This window comes from Oncorhynchus mykiss, chromosome 7 (assembly GCF_013265735.2).
Source record: "Oncorhynchus mykiss isolate Arlee chromosome 7, USDA_OmykA_1.1, whole genome shotgun sequence".
Taxonomy (NCBI): domain Eukaryota; kingdom Metazoa; phylum Chordata; class Actinopteri; order Salmoniformes; family Salmonidae; genus Oncorhynchus; species Oncorhynchus mykiss.
Genome location: NC_048571.1, coordinates 85,140,776 through 85,154,216, shown reverse-complemented (window position 1 = coordinate 85,154,216; position 13,441 = coordinate 85,140,776). Strand labels below are relative to the sequence as shown.

The 13,441-nt window shown below is 44.9% G+C and overlaps 1 protein-coding gene across 2 annotated transcripts in view; it reads left to right on the top strand.

Annotated features, from left to right (window-relative positions):
• The window catches only part of LOC110528639 (LIM and cysteine-rich domains protein 1), a 28,749-nt gene extending 15,756 nt beyond the window's left edge, over positions 1-12,993 (top strand). Inside the window, exons 5-9 of one of the 2 annotated variants that reach the window (XM_036984254.1) lie at positions 2,197-2,346; positions 2,794-3,021; positions 10,980-11,195; positions 11,861-11,998; positions 12,113-12,993. In XM_036984254.1, the coding sequence (XP_036840149.1) occupies positions 2,197-2,346; positions 2,794-3,021; positions 10,980-11,195; positions 11,861-11,998 (732 nt within the window). In that variant the 3' untranslated portion in view covers positions 12,113-12,993. Of the gene's footprint in view, positions 1-2,196; positions 2,347-2,793; positions 3,022-10,979; positions 11,196-11,860; positions 11,999-12,036 lie in introns of both variants that reach the window. The other variant, XM_036984253.1, reaches the window with a different exon arrangement.
• The last annotated feature ends 448 nt before the right edge of the window (positions 12,994-13,441 follow it).

Sequence of the window (13,441 nt, the reverse complement as noted above, 5' to 3'; positions counted from 1 at the left end):
GGATTGTAGAGTGGTGATAGATCAGCTTTACCCCAGGATTGTAGAGTGGCGATAGGTCAGCTTTACCCCAGGATTGTAGAGTGGTGATAGGTCAGCTTCACCCCAGGATAGTAGAGTGGTGATAGGTCAGCTTTACCCCAGGATTGTAGAGTGGTGATAGGTCAGCTTTACCCCAGGATTGTAGAGTGGTGATAGGTCAGCTTTACCCCAGGATTGTAGAGTGGTGATAGGTCAGCTTTACCCCAGAATTGTAGAGTGGGGAGCAGAGGTTTACCCCTTAAAGAGTGCTGTAGACCCCCCCCCCGTGTCCTCTTCCAAGACGTTTAGTATTTACTGAGGAGTGTTTGATGACTTGTCTGTTATTAGGGGAGAGATGAAGAATGATTGGCTGTTAGAGTTACTAGCTAGCGCCCAGCTAGCTAGATAAGTGTAGTTAGAGATGTTTAAAAAGAGGAATAGAATGGTGTGTTACTGTCGGTCACAGAGCACTGACAGTAGAAGAGAAGGAGGGATGATTGTGCTAGGTCACAGAGTGCTGACAGTAGAATAGTAGGGATGATTGTGCTAGGTCACAGAGTGCTGACAGTAGAAGAGAAGGAGGGATGATTGTGCTAGGTCACAGAGTGCTGACAGTAGAAGAGAAGGGGGGATGATTGTGCTAGGTCACAGAGCACTGACAGTAGAAGAGAAGGAGGGATGATTGTGCTAGGTCACAGAGTGCTGACAGTAGAAGAGAAGGAGGGATGATTGTGCTAGGTCACAGAGTGCTGACAGTAGAAGAGGAGGGATGATTGTGCTAGGTCACAGAGTGCTGACAGTAGAAGAGAAGGAGGGATGATTGTGCTAGGTCACAGAGTGCTGACAGTAGAAGAGAAGGAGGGATGATTGTGCTAGGTCACAGAGTGCTGACAGTAGAAGAGAAGGAGGGATGATTGTGCTAGGTCACAGTGCTGACAGTAGAAGAGAAGGAGGGATGATTGTGCTAGGTCACAGAGTGCTGACAGTAGAAGAGAAGGAGGGATGATTGTGCTAGGTCACAGAGTGCTGACAGTAGAAGAGAAGGAGGGATGATTGTGCTAGGTCACAGAGTGCTGACAGTAGAAGAGAAGGAGGGATGATTGTGCTAGGTCACAGAGTGCTGACAGTAGAAGAGAAGGAGGGATGATTGTGCTAGGTCACAGAGTGCTGACAGTAGAAAAGAAGGAGGGATGATTGTGCTAGGTCACAGAGTGCTGACAGTAGAAGCCTGGAGGTCAGAATAGGGAGTGATGATCTATTTTCCAGCACTGTGAGGGCTGCTTGGCCACCACTCTGAAACATGTCCCAAAAGCACCTTATTCCCTAAATAGTGCACTACTGCAGCATCCCAACTGACACTCTATTCCTTACATAGTGCTCTACTTTTGACTTGCGGTTATGGTAAAAATAATAGTCCACTATATAGGGAATAAGGTGTCATTTGGGACCTAGACCCAAAGTCAGGGCCTGTGAAGTATTTCTCCGGTTTAAAAGGACACATCCCAGGTCCCAAAGCCAGGTAGCGTTGCTGCCTACAGTCACGTACAATATAAAGCTTTGTTCAAAGACCAACTGTAAGTTCTCTGGAGTCTATGCTTTACATAGGAGGTCATCTATGAACGCTTGAACATCTTGGCCATGTTCTGTTATAATCTCCTGTTGGTCATCTATGAACATTTGAACATCTTGGCCATGTTCTGTTATAATCTCCTGTTGGTCATCTATGAACATTTGAACATCTTGGCCATGTTCTGTTATAATCTCCTGTTGGTCATCTATGAACGTTTGAACATCTTGGCCATGTTCTGTTATAATCTCCACCCGGCGCAGCCAGAAGAGACTGGCCACCCCTCATAGCCTGGTTCCTCTCTAGGTTTCTTCCTAGGTTTTGGCCTTTCTAGGGAGTTTCTCCTAGCCACCGTGCTTCTACACCTGCATTGCTTGCTGTTTGGGGTTTTAGGATGGGTTTCTGTACAGCACTTTGTGACATCAGCTGATGTACGAAGGGCTATATAAATACATTTGATTTGATTTGATTTAGCTCTGTCACACTGGTCTGGTGCTGTTGTTGTTGTTGCTGTAAAGTTGAGTCCTCAGTCCTTGTTGTTCCATGTAGTTTACTCTCTCCTGGGCTGTGTTAACTCCTCTTCCTCTCTCACCCTCCCTCTCCCTCTGTAGGCCATGCTGTACATGGCGTTGGTCCCGGAGGAGAAGCGTCCAGTAGCAGGGACGGAGGGAGCGATGTACCGGCGCAGGCAGTTGATGAGACAGCTACCAGTCTACGATCAGGACCCCTCCCTGTGCCACGGGTCTCTGTCAGAGGACCAGGTTAGATTTTGGTGCCGTCCAAATCCTCTTTATGTTTGTATTTAAGCCTCCATTTTGGAATTTTGTCCAGATTATCGACAGGTCACTTCTTCTCGTATTCTAATTTTGATTCATATTCTTCATTTACATTTGATTATTTATGAATAGACCTACGTATAAAGATGCACTAGCTGTGACAAACATAATATCCATTAAACATAGTTGTGGCTAAATTTACACCATATAGGGCAGGCAGGTAGCCTAGTGGTTAGTGCAAGATCAAATCCCCCGAGCTGACAAGGTACAAATCTGTCGTTCTGCCCCTGAACAGGCAGTTAACCCACCGTTCAAATTCGTATTGAAAATACGAAGTTGTTCTTTAACTGACTTGCCTAGTTAAATGAAGGTTAAATACAAAATATAGCCTGAATGCTTATTTCCCATCGTTGGTCTTGTTCCTTCCACCAGCTCCAGGCCATGTCTGTCTTCATGAAGCGCTACAAAGAGGAGGCTCTAGGAGTAGGGGAGGTGGCGCTGCCTGGGGAGGGAGGCGCTAACCCTCCGCCCGTCATCAAAGGACATAGGCAGAAGAACGGGGCTGTGACCGGGGGACCTAGGAAGGTCCCCATTATCCAGTCAGACCCTAACACGACCACCACCAACGGGACAGACGACCACTATAAGAAGAGTAAATACGTAAGTCTTTACAGTTTAAAAACAAATATATATAAACATTTGCATCTACATTAACTTATACACACTCATTCATCCACAAACAAATACATTCACATGCCACTTAAATGGGAGTATTCTGGTGTATTGGCTAACTGCACTGTAGACTTAGACTGAGAAACTTGGTAACAACCTGCGAAATGTACTAAATAAATGTCCAATGAGAGACCGGATGTTTATTTGTTTATTTCCTGTCTGTCCCAGACCTGGGTTCAAATATTATTTGAAATCTTTCAAACTACTTGTTTTATCCCTGGAGTACCAGATGGGTGAGGTTTGCCGTTTAGAAAATATTCTACAGGTCCATTAAAGCCAGGCAAGCTCAATCAAGCGCAGATAAAAAAAATAGTATTTAAACCCAGGTCTGTTCTGTCCCCGCCTCGTAAGAAGCATTTCAACGTCTTGGAGTGGCCTAGCCAGTCTCCAGATCTCAACCCCATAGAAAATCTTTGGAGGGAGTTGAAAGTCCGTGTTGCCCAGCAACAGCCCCAAAACATCATTGCTCTAGAGGAGATCTGCATGGAGGAATGGGCCAAAATACCAGCAACAGTGTGTGAAAACCTTGTGAAGACTTACAGAAAATGTTTGACCTCTGTCATTGCCAACAAAGGGTATATAACAAAGTATTGAGAAACTTTTGTTTCTCTTCTGGCTGTGCCGGGTGGAGATTATAACAAAACATGGTCAAGATGTTCAAATGTTCATAAATGACCAGCATGGTCGAATAATAATAAGGCAGAACAGTTGAAACTGGAGCAGCAGCAGCAAGGAGTCATCATGTCAGGTATTCCTGGGGCATGGTCCTAGGGCTCAGGTCCTCCTCCGAGAGAGAAAGAAAGAGAGAATTAGAGAACGCACACCTAGATTCACACAGGACACCGAATAGGACAGGAGAAGTACTCCAGATATAACAAACTGACCTTAGCCCCCCGACACATAAACTACTACTGCAGCATAAATACTGGAGGCTGAGACAGGAGGGGTCAGGAGACACTGTGGCCCATTCCGAGGACACCCCCGGACAGGGCCAAACAGGAAGGATATAACCCCACCCACTTTGCCAAAGCACAGCCCCCACACCACTAGAGGGATATCTTCAACCACCAACTTACCATCCTGAGACAAGGCTGAGTATAGCCCACAAAGACCTCCACCACGGCACAACCCAAGGGGGGGGGGGGGGGGCGCCAACCCAGACAGGATGACCACATCAGTGACTCAACCCACTCAGGTGACGCACCCCCTCCAGGGACGGCATGAGAGAGCCCCAGTAAGCCAGTGACTCAGCCCCTGTAATAGGGTTAGAGGCAGAGAATCCCAGTGGAAAGAGGGGAACCGGCCAGGCAGAGACAGCAAGGGCGGTTCGTTGCTCCAGAGCCTTTCCGTTCACCCTCCCACTCCTGGGCCAGACTACACTCAATCATATGACCCGCTGAAGAGATGAGTCTTCAGTAGAGACTTAAAGTTTGAGACCGAGTTTGCGTCTCTGACATGGGTAGGCAGACCGTTCCATAAAAATTGAGCTCTATAGGAGAAAGCCCTGCCTCCAGCTGTTTGCTTAGAAATTTAAGGGACAATTAGGAGGCCTGCGTCTTGTGACCGTAGCGTACGTGTAGGTATGTACGGCAGGACCAAATCAGAGAGATAGGTAGGAGCAAGCCCATGTAATGCTTTGTAGGTTAGCAGTAAAACCTTGAAATCAGCCCTTGCTTTGACAGGAAGCCAGTGTAGAGAGGCTAGCTCTGGAGTAATATGATCAAATTTTTTGGTTCTAGTCAGGATTCTAGCAGCCGTATTTAGCACTAACTGAAGTTTATTTAGTGCTTTATCCGGGTAGCCGAAAAGTAGAGCATTGCAGTAGTAACCTAGAAGTGACAAAAGCATGGATTAATTTTTCTGCATCATTTTTGGACAGAAAGTTTCTGATTTTTGCAATGTTACGTAGATGGAAAAAAGCTGTCCTTGAAATGGTCTTGATATGTTCTTCAAAAGAGAGATCAGGGTCCAGAGTAACGCCGAGGTCCTTCACAGTTTTATTTGAGACGACTGTACAACCATTAAGATTAATTGTCAGATTCAACAGAAGATCTCTTTGTTTCTTGGGACCTAGAACAAGCATCTCTGTTTTGTCCGAGTTTAAAAGTAGAAAGTTTGCAGCCATCCACTTCCTTATGTCTGAAACACATTCTTCTAGCAAGGGCAATTTTGGGGCTTCACCATGTTTAATTGAAATGTACAGCTGTGTGTCATCCGCATAGCAGTGAAAGTTAACATTATGTTTTCGAATAACATCCCCAAGAGGTAAAATATATAGTGAAAACAATAGTGGTCCTAAAACGGAACCTTGAGGAACACCGAAATTTACAGTTGATTTGTCAGAGGACAAACCATTCACAGAGACAAAACTACTTAGCTTCGGCTGTTGGAGGTCCTGACGAACCACGTCCAGATAAAGCGTCCGGAGTGAAAAAGTTGAGGAGGAAAAAACTAAAATATAAACGGTAATTAAAAAGTAAAAACCGTAAATTTGTCAGGTAGCTAAACAGGTTGGCAACAAAACGCACAGCAACTCAAAAACAAGTCTGCAAGTGTACCTATGATGAAAATTACAGGCCTCTCTCATCTTTTTAAGTGGGAGACCTTGCACAATTGGTGGCTGACTAAATACTTTTTTGCCCCACTGTACTTAACACAATGGAAAGATTTACCAAAAAAATTAGAATGCTATTTGGCCCCAAACAGAGAGTGCACAGTGGCAGAATACCTGACCACTGTGACTGACCCAAACTTAAGAAAGCTTTGAGTATGTACAGACTCAGTGAGCATAGTCTTGCTATTGAGAAAGGTCGCTGAAGGCAGACCTGGCTCTCAAGATGAAACAGGCTATGTGCACACTGCTCACAAAATGAGGTGGAAACTGAGCTGCACTTCCTAACCTCCTGTCAAATGTATGACCATATTAGAGACACATATTTCCCTCAGATTACACAGACCCACAAAGAATTCGAAAACAAATCCAATTTTGATAAACTCCCATATCTACAGGGTGAAATACCACAGTGTGACATCACAGCAGCAAGATTTGTGACCTGTTGCCACAAGAAAAGGGCAACCAGTGAAGAACAAACACCATTATAAATACAACCCATATTTATGTTTATTTATTTTCCCTTTTGTACATCATTACAACACTGTATATATACATAATAGGACATTTCAAATGTCTTTATTCTTTAAGAATAAGGCTGTAATATAACAAAATGTGGAAAAAGTCAAGGGGTCTGAATACTTTCCGAATGCACTTTATAGTATAATATCAATACATATTATGACAAGGAAAATGTTTTGATAATTTTGTGTTGTTTTACATTGATGACAGGCAGTGAATAGAAGCAGTAGTTCAGATTATTAGATTATTCTTATTAGATGTTAAACCGGTCAGTCAAAAAAAACAGAAAATATTCAGAAAAGTTTCCTCCGTTAACAGACGTACCAATGATGAAGCTATTTTATTATTTTTAGAAGCTATTTTGAAAAACGTTTTGTCCCAGAGTCATAAAATGTTCAGAATATATTGAAGGTAGTTTAAAAACAACAACATTTGAGTTATGATGTTTTCATCAGAAAGAGACAAAGGGCCGAGTTCTAACTCACTTTATAGTGCACTACTTCTGACCATGGCACTATATAGAGAATAGGGTGCCATTTGGGATGTACCCTACTAGGTGTGTGTCTTTAAACACTAGTACTATAAGTGCCTGGTGGATGATGATAAAACGGGAGATTTATGACTGAAAAAAAAGGGAGTCTGTGTTCAGCGGGTTAAAATATCAACAGAACAACACTGCTAGCTATAAAAATGTAGAAGTAGTAGTTCTGTTTCTCTCACTCTCTACCTCCTCCCTCTGTGTCTCTCTCTTTTTTTGTATATTAATACAACAAAAATGTGTTTGTTTTTCTTTTATGCAAATGTGTGCACATGTAAATAACGATGTAGTTCATAAACTAGTTGTGTAATTGTAAGACCTTTTTACAGTTGGCCTCGTGTCTGTCGCTTAAACTGTTAAAGAGCTGTATCATTTTTGGAAACCAACCACTTTAGACATATTGACTGTTGTTTTATGCCATTTCAAATAGTTCTAATGTTCTAATTCTAAAGTAATAATGTTTTGGTGGCAGGACTTGTGCTATTATCAGACCGTCCGGGGATAAAAAATAAAAAAAAACTGGAAATGAAATACAAAAAAGTATGTTTTAGGTGGGGTGGCAGGGTAGCCTAGTGGTTAGAGTGTAGAGGTGGCAGGGTAGCCTAGTGGTTAGAGTGTAGAGGTGGCAGGGTAGCCTAGTGGTTAGAGTGTAGAGGCGGCAGGGTAGCCTAGTGGTTAGAGTGTAGAGGTGGCAGGGTAGCCTAGTGGTTAGAGTGTAGAGGTGGCAGGGTAGCCTAGTGGTTAGAGTGTAGAGGTGGCAGGTAGCCTAGTGGTTAGAGTGTAGAGGCGGCAGGGTAGCCTAGTGGTTAGAGTGTAGAGGTGGCAGGGTAGCCTAGTGGTTAGAGTGTAGAGGCGGCAGGGTAGCCTAGTGGTTAGAGTGTAGAGGTGGCAGGGTAGCCTAGTGGTTAGAGTGTAGAGGTGGCAGGTAGCCTAGTGGTTAGAGTGTAGAGGTGGCAGGTAGCCTAGTGGTTAGAGTGTAGAGGTGGCAGGTAGCCTAGTGGTTAGCGTGTAGAGGTGGCAGGTAGCCTAGTGGTTAGAGTGTAGAGGCGGCAGGGTAGCCTAGTGGTTAGAGTGTAGAGGTGGCAGGTAGCCTAGTGGTTAGAGTGTAGAGGTGGCAGGTAGCCTAGTGGTTAGAGTGTAGAGGTGGCAGGTAGCCTAGTGGTTAGAGTGTAGAGGTGGCAGGGTAGCCTAGTGGTTAGAGTGTAGAGGCGGCAGGGTAGCCTAGTGGTTAGAGTGTAGAGGTGGCAGGGTAGCCTAGTGGTTAGAGTGTAGAGGCGGCAGGGTAGCCTAGTGGTTAGTGTGTAGAGGTGGCAGGGTAGCCTAGTGGTTAGAGTGTGGAGGTGGCAGGGTAGCCTAGTGGTTAGAGTGTAGAGGCGGCAGGGTAGCCTAGTGGTTAGAGTGTGGAGGTGGCAGGTAGCCTAGTGGTTAGAGTGTAGAGGTGGCAGGTAGCCTAGTGGTTAGAGTGTAGAGGTGGCAGGTAGCCTAGTGGTTAGAGTGTAGAGGTGGCAGGTAGCCTAGTGGTTAGAGTGTAGAGGTGGCAGGTAGCCTAGTGGTTAGAGTGTAGAGGTGGCAGGTAGCCTAGTGGTTAGAGTGTAGAGGTGGCAGGTAGCCTAGTGGTTAGAGTGTAGAGGTGGCAGGTAGCCTAGTGGTTAGAGTGTAGAGGCGGCAGGGTAGCCTAGTGGTTAGAGTGTAGAGGTGGCAGGTAGCCTAGTGGTTAGAGTGTAGAGGTGGCAGGTAGCCTAGTGGTTAGAGTGTAGAGGTGGCAGGGTAGCCTAGTGGTTAGAGTGTAGAGGCGGCAGGGTAGCCTAGTGGTTAGAGTGTAGAGGTGGCAGGGTAGCCTAGTGGTTAGAGTGCAGGGGAGGCAGGGTAGCCTAGTGGTTAGAGTGTAGAGGCGGCAGGGTAGCCTAGTGGTTAGAGCGTTGGACTAGTAACCGAAAGGTTGCAAGTTTATATCCCCGAGCTGACAAGGTACAAATCTGTCCTTCTGCCCCGTTCCTAGGCCGTCATTGAAAATAAGAATATGTTCTTAAATGACTTGCCTAGTAAAATAAAGGTAAAAAAGTGAAATATTAGCTTTTGTCTGAAGCCGAAAATGCCAGGAAATTCCAAATCTAATTGGACTTATGCACTAACAAGGCTTTTCAACATAACGGCACCTACTAGAGTTCTGTAAACATGTTTTTTTCATGTAAGACACATATGCAATCTCTCATCTGAGAATCTGTTCCGTGGTCCTCATCTAGATACCCATTGGTTATTACAGGGGCGATCTACAGTTTAAAGAACAACAAGCCCACACCCCGTCACTGTTTTGGTAAAAAGCAGAAGAATTTGGGATGGAGAAATGGTAACCACTCTCAAATTAATCGATAGAGCTATGGATACAAAATAACAACTTTAACCATGTTCTGAGGCTCAACAGTGTTTGTTTACAATTCCTCTCACTTTAGGCTGTAAAGTCCGTCGCTCATTCCTAACCATAAATCACATGTTCAGTTATTCAAACCTGATCTGTTATTCATGATGACAACTAGATGGCCCAGGTCTTTTATGTAATTTTGGTAATGTGTACTTTTCCCTGCCTGTGAGACTCCAGCTAAGTCTGGAGCCTGGATAGCTAGCCTGGATAGCTAGCCTGGATAGCTAGCTAACAGGCAACGACAACATCAAACTATACAGAAACGGATACAATAAAAAAAAATGCAAGCTCATCTGGCTTGAATTACATTTTGAATATGGCTGAGGATATAACGGTAGCTAGCTAGGACTTTTTAAAAGTTTTTCGTCTCTTGATGAGAGAGACCTGGCGAGGTGTCTGTTTGATACGTCACAGGCCCGAACATAGATCAAGTAGATATCCAATCAAGGGCCGTTGCATTCTCACCTAGACTGAGACTGTATGATCTGTAATCCTATTTCTGTCCCCAAAAAAATTCTCCTTCAGCAAAAATGAAATATTAGCTGTTAGCGGTTGCTTTTCCCCCTATGTAATTAGTTAGCTTTGCTTAAGATTTTTCTTGGAAAGATAGCAGAGAAAATATATATTTTTAATTCAAATCAACAACACCACTTTTCGGATATTCAAATAGAAGGTGAAGGTCATAATTCATCATCATTCATTCATTCTCTGGTGTCACTTTAGACAACTTTTGAATTTATTGGAAGTTATTTAAAAAAAAAAGTCCCTGTGGGAGATGCGAAATTATCATCAAATCTTTTTACATTAAAACTAGCGAGCGGATCGCACCGCCATCTGCTAACCACGTAGGGAATGGTTTTCAGCATATGTGCCAAATTTCATTCCAAAATATGGACTATAGATGGAGAATGACAAGGGGGGGAAAAAACTAACTTTAAAAAGTGTATATTGTGACTATCTTTTAATATTGATGATTTTGTTGCCCTCTCTCTTGTTATTATACATTCAGAATGAAGAGAGAGCTTCATACAGATACACAGACAAACCTTTTACTCTGTTTAGAAAAGCAGTTTAGAGAGAGAGAGCGTGGGGGAGCGCGTGGGGGAGCGTGGGGGAGAGGGTGGAGGAGCGTGGGGGGGAGGGTGAGGGAGAGGGTGGGGGAAACAATCAAAGGCTGACTTAACATCTGCATCTGATTGCTTCTATCATAACAGAAATGGCACCATGGTTTGGGTTCACGGTTGACCTTGGTGCTGTTGTTATGGTGATGTGAGCTTGATTACTTTGAGAGAGGCCCATGCAGTATCATCACGTTGTTTTGTGTTGATTAAACAGTGTACTGGTTTCGTGGGTTACACCCAGCCAGCCTCCCAACGTCTCTCTAGGACTGGGCTGGAGTGGCTCCATCTGGATCACCAGTGTCATGTCTTCGTGGTGCTCAGATTCTGTTATTTTATTGTTCCACAAAATTCTCAATGGTTTTGTTTTTCTCTCCCTCTGTTCCCTCTTATTCCCCATCTCTCTCTCTCTCTCTCTCTCTCTCTCTTTCTCTGTTTCTCTCTGTCTTTCTGTCTCTCTCTCCCTCTCTCTGTTTCTCTCTGTCTCTCTCTCTCTCTCTCTCTGTCTCTCTCTGTCTTTCTGTCTCTCTCTATGTCTCTCTCTCTCTCTCTCTCTGTCTCTCTGTCTACTCTCTCAACTATCTCTACGTCTCTCTCTCTCTCTCTCCCTCTCTCTGTCTACTCTCTGTCTCTCTACCTCCCCCTCGCCATTCCCTCTACTTCTCCTCTCTCCTACAGCATTGCAGTGGTTGCTGGGAGCTCACCCCCCTGGACAGTCCTGTGGTGTATGCAGAGGGGGCAGGCTACGACAAGCAGTGGCACCCGACCTGCTTTGTGTGTTCAGAGTGTGGGGAGGCCCTGGTTGATCTGGTATACTTCTGGAAGGAAGGAGAGCTGCTGTGTGGAAGACACTACTGCCAGAGGACCAGACCCCGTTGTGCAGGCTGTGACGAGGTGAGAGCAGGAGAGGAGAGGAGAGGAGAGGAGAGGAGAGGAGAGGAGAGGAGAGGAGAGGAGGAGAGGAGAGGAGAGGAGAGGAGAGGAGAGGGGTGGAGAGGAGAGGAGAGGAGAGGCGAGGAGAGGATGGGGGAGGCGAAAGGAGGAGGGAGAGGAGGGAGGGGAGAGGTGAAGGGAGGTGAAAGGTGGGGAGGAGGGAGGGGAGAGGAGGGAGGCAAAAGGAGAGGAGGGAGAGGTAAGGAGAAGGGAGGTGAAAGGTGGGGAGGAGGGAAGGGAGGAGAGCTGCTGTGTGGAAGACACTACTGCCAGAAGACCAGACGCTGCCATGGCTGTGACGAGGTGACTGGGACTCATAGAGATAGAAGGAGGGAAGCCCATTCTATCCATTCTTATTCTATGGGGAGATTACCACAGACACGTGGTTAGAGTGTGGAGGCGGCAGGGTAGCCTAGTGGTTAGAGTGTTGGACTAGTAATCAAAAGGTTGCAAGTTCAAATCCCCGAGCTGACAAGGTACAAAATCTGTCGTTCTGCCCCTGAACAAGGCAGTGTTCCCCGGTAGGCCGTCATTGAAAATAAGAATTTGTTCTTAACTGACTTGCCTAGTAAAATAAATAAATAGTCACAGGGAGAACCTTTAAACATATTCTGTATTTTCTGCAGCTGATCTTCTGTGAGGACTACAAGAAGGGGGCAGATGGCCGGGCGTGGCACCAGGACCATTACTGCTGCTGGCGGTGTGGACAGAGTCTGGACAGCCCCTGTTCCTGCCCCCAAACAAACTGCCCCAGCACTGTTTAGGTCCCCTGGCCCCACTCCTTTCCCCCAGCCCTGTTTAGGTCCCCTGGCCCCACTCCTTTCCCCCAGCCCTGTTTAGGTCCCCTGGCCCCACTCCTTTCCCCCAGCACTGTTTAGGTCCCCTGGCCCCACTCCTTTCCCCCAGCCCTGTTTAGGTCCCCTGGCCCCACTCCTTTCCCCCAGCCCTGTTTAGGTCCCCTGGACCCACTCCTTTCCCCCAGCCCTGTTTAGGTCCCCTTGCCCCACTCCTTTCCCCCAGCCCTGTTTAGGTCCCCTGGCCCCACTCCTTTTTACCCAGCCCTGTTTAGGTCCCCTGGCCCCACTCCTTTCCCCCAGCCCTGTTTAGGTCCCCTGGCCCCACTCCTTATCCCCAGCCCTGTTTATGTCCCCTGGCCCCACTCCTTTCCCCCAGCCCTGTTTAGGTCCCCTGGTCCTAAAAATGTAATTATAAATATGTTAATATTTAATAATAATGATAAATTATAATATGCAATAATTCTTCTAAAATGTAATAACAGTGTAATAATAGTAAATCTGATTTTTTTTAGTTAAATTATAGAGAATAAATAAAGATAATTTGTTTGTTTTTAAAATGGCCGTTATTTGTGCTCTTATGCTAACAATTTGACCATTTCTGCCTCGTTGAAGTAGATGATTATGTTAATTTTAATCTAATTTAAGTAGTTATCCATTTTGTTTTAGTTAGTAGTTAATGTACAGTTAACCATTTTGTTGGTCTAGTTAGTAATTTAAGTACAGGTATCCATTTTGTTGGTCTAGTTAGTAATTTAAGTACAGGTATCCATTTTGTTTGTCTAGTTAGTAGTTAATGTACAGTTAACGATTTTGTTTGTCTAGTTAGTAGTTAATGTACAGTTAACGATTTTGTTGGTCTAGTTACTAATTTAACGATTTTGTTTGTCTAGTTAGTAGTTAATGTCCGGTTATCCATTTCCTACATGTACATTATAGATATTTGATGTTATAAAACTGTTTTGATCCCATCCTAGTTCTTAGTACTCGCTAATGGTCCTTTATTTATATTGGTCTCGCTCTCACTCACTCGCACGCACGCACACATATACACACCAAATCAAGACTCAATCCCTAGAGGTCTAAAGTTATTGGTTCAGTATGTAATGTCATCAACGGAGCTGGTTTAGAAACAGTTAGGGTGTAATAGTTAGGGTGGAATGTGTTTGATCAGCAGCTCACCTCATCAGTAGTAGGAAGTAGAGTACTGTATATCCAGGGTGTATAGAGGACGATCTATGACAGTGTATCCAAGGTAGAGTTAGTTTATCAGCAGCTCATCTCTCCAGTATCCTCCTGGTTAATACCAGTCTACAATCTCCTCCTGGTTAATACCAGTCTACAAACTCCTCCTAGTTAATACCAGTCCCCAGTATCCTCCTGGTTAATACCAGTCTACAATCTCCTCCTGGT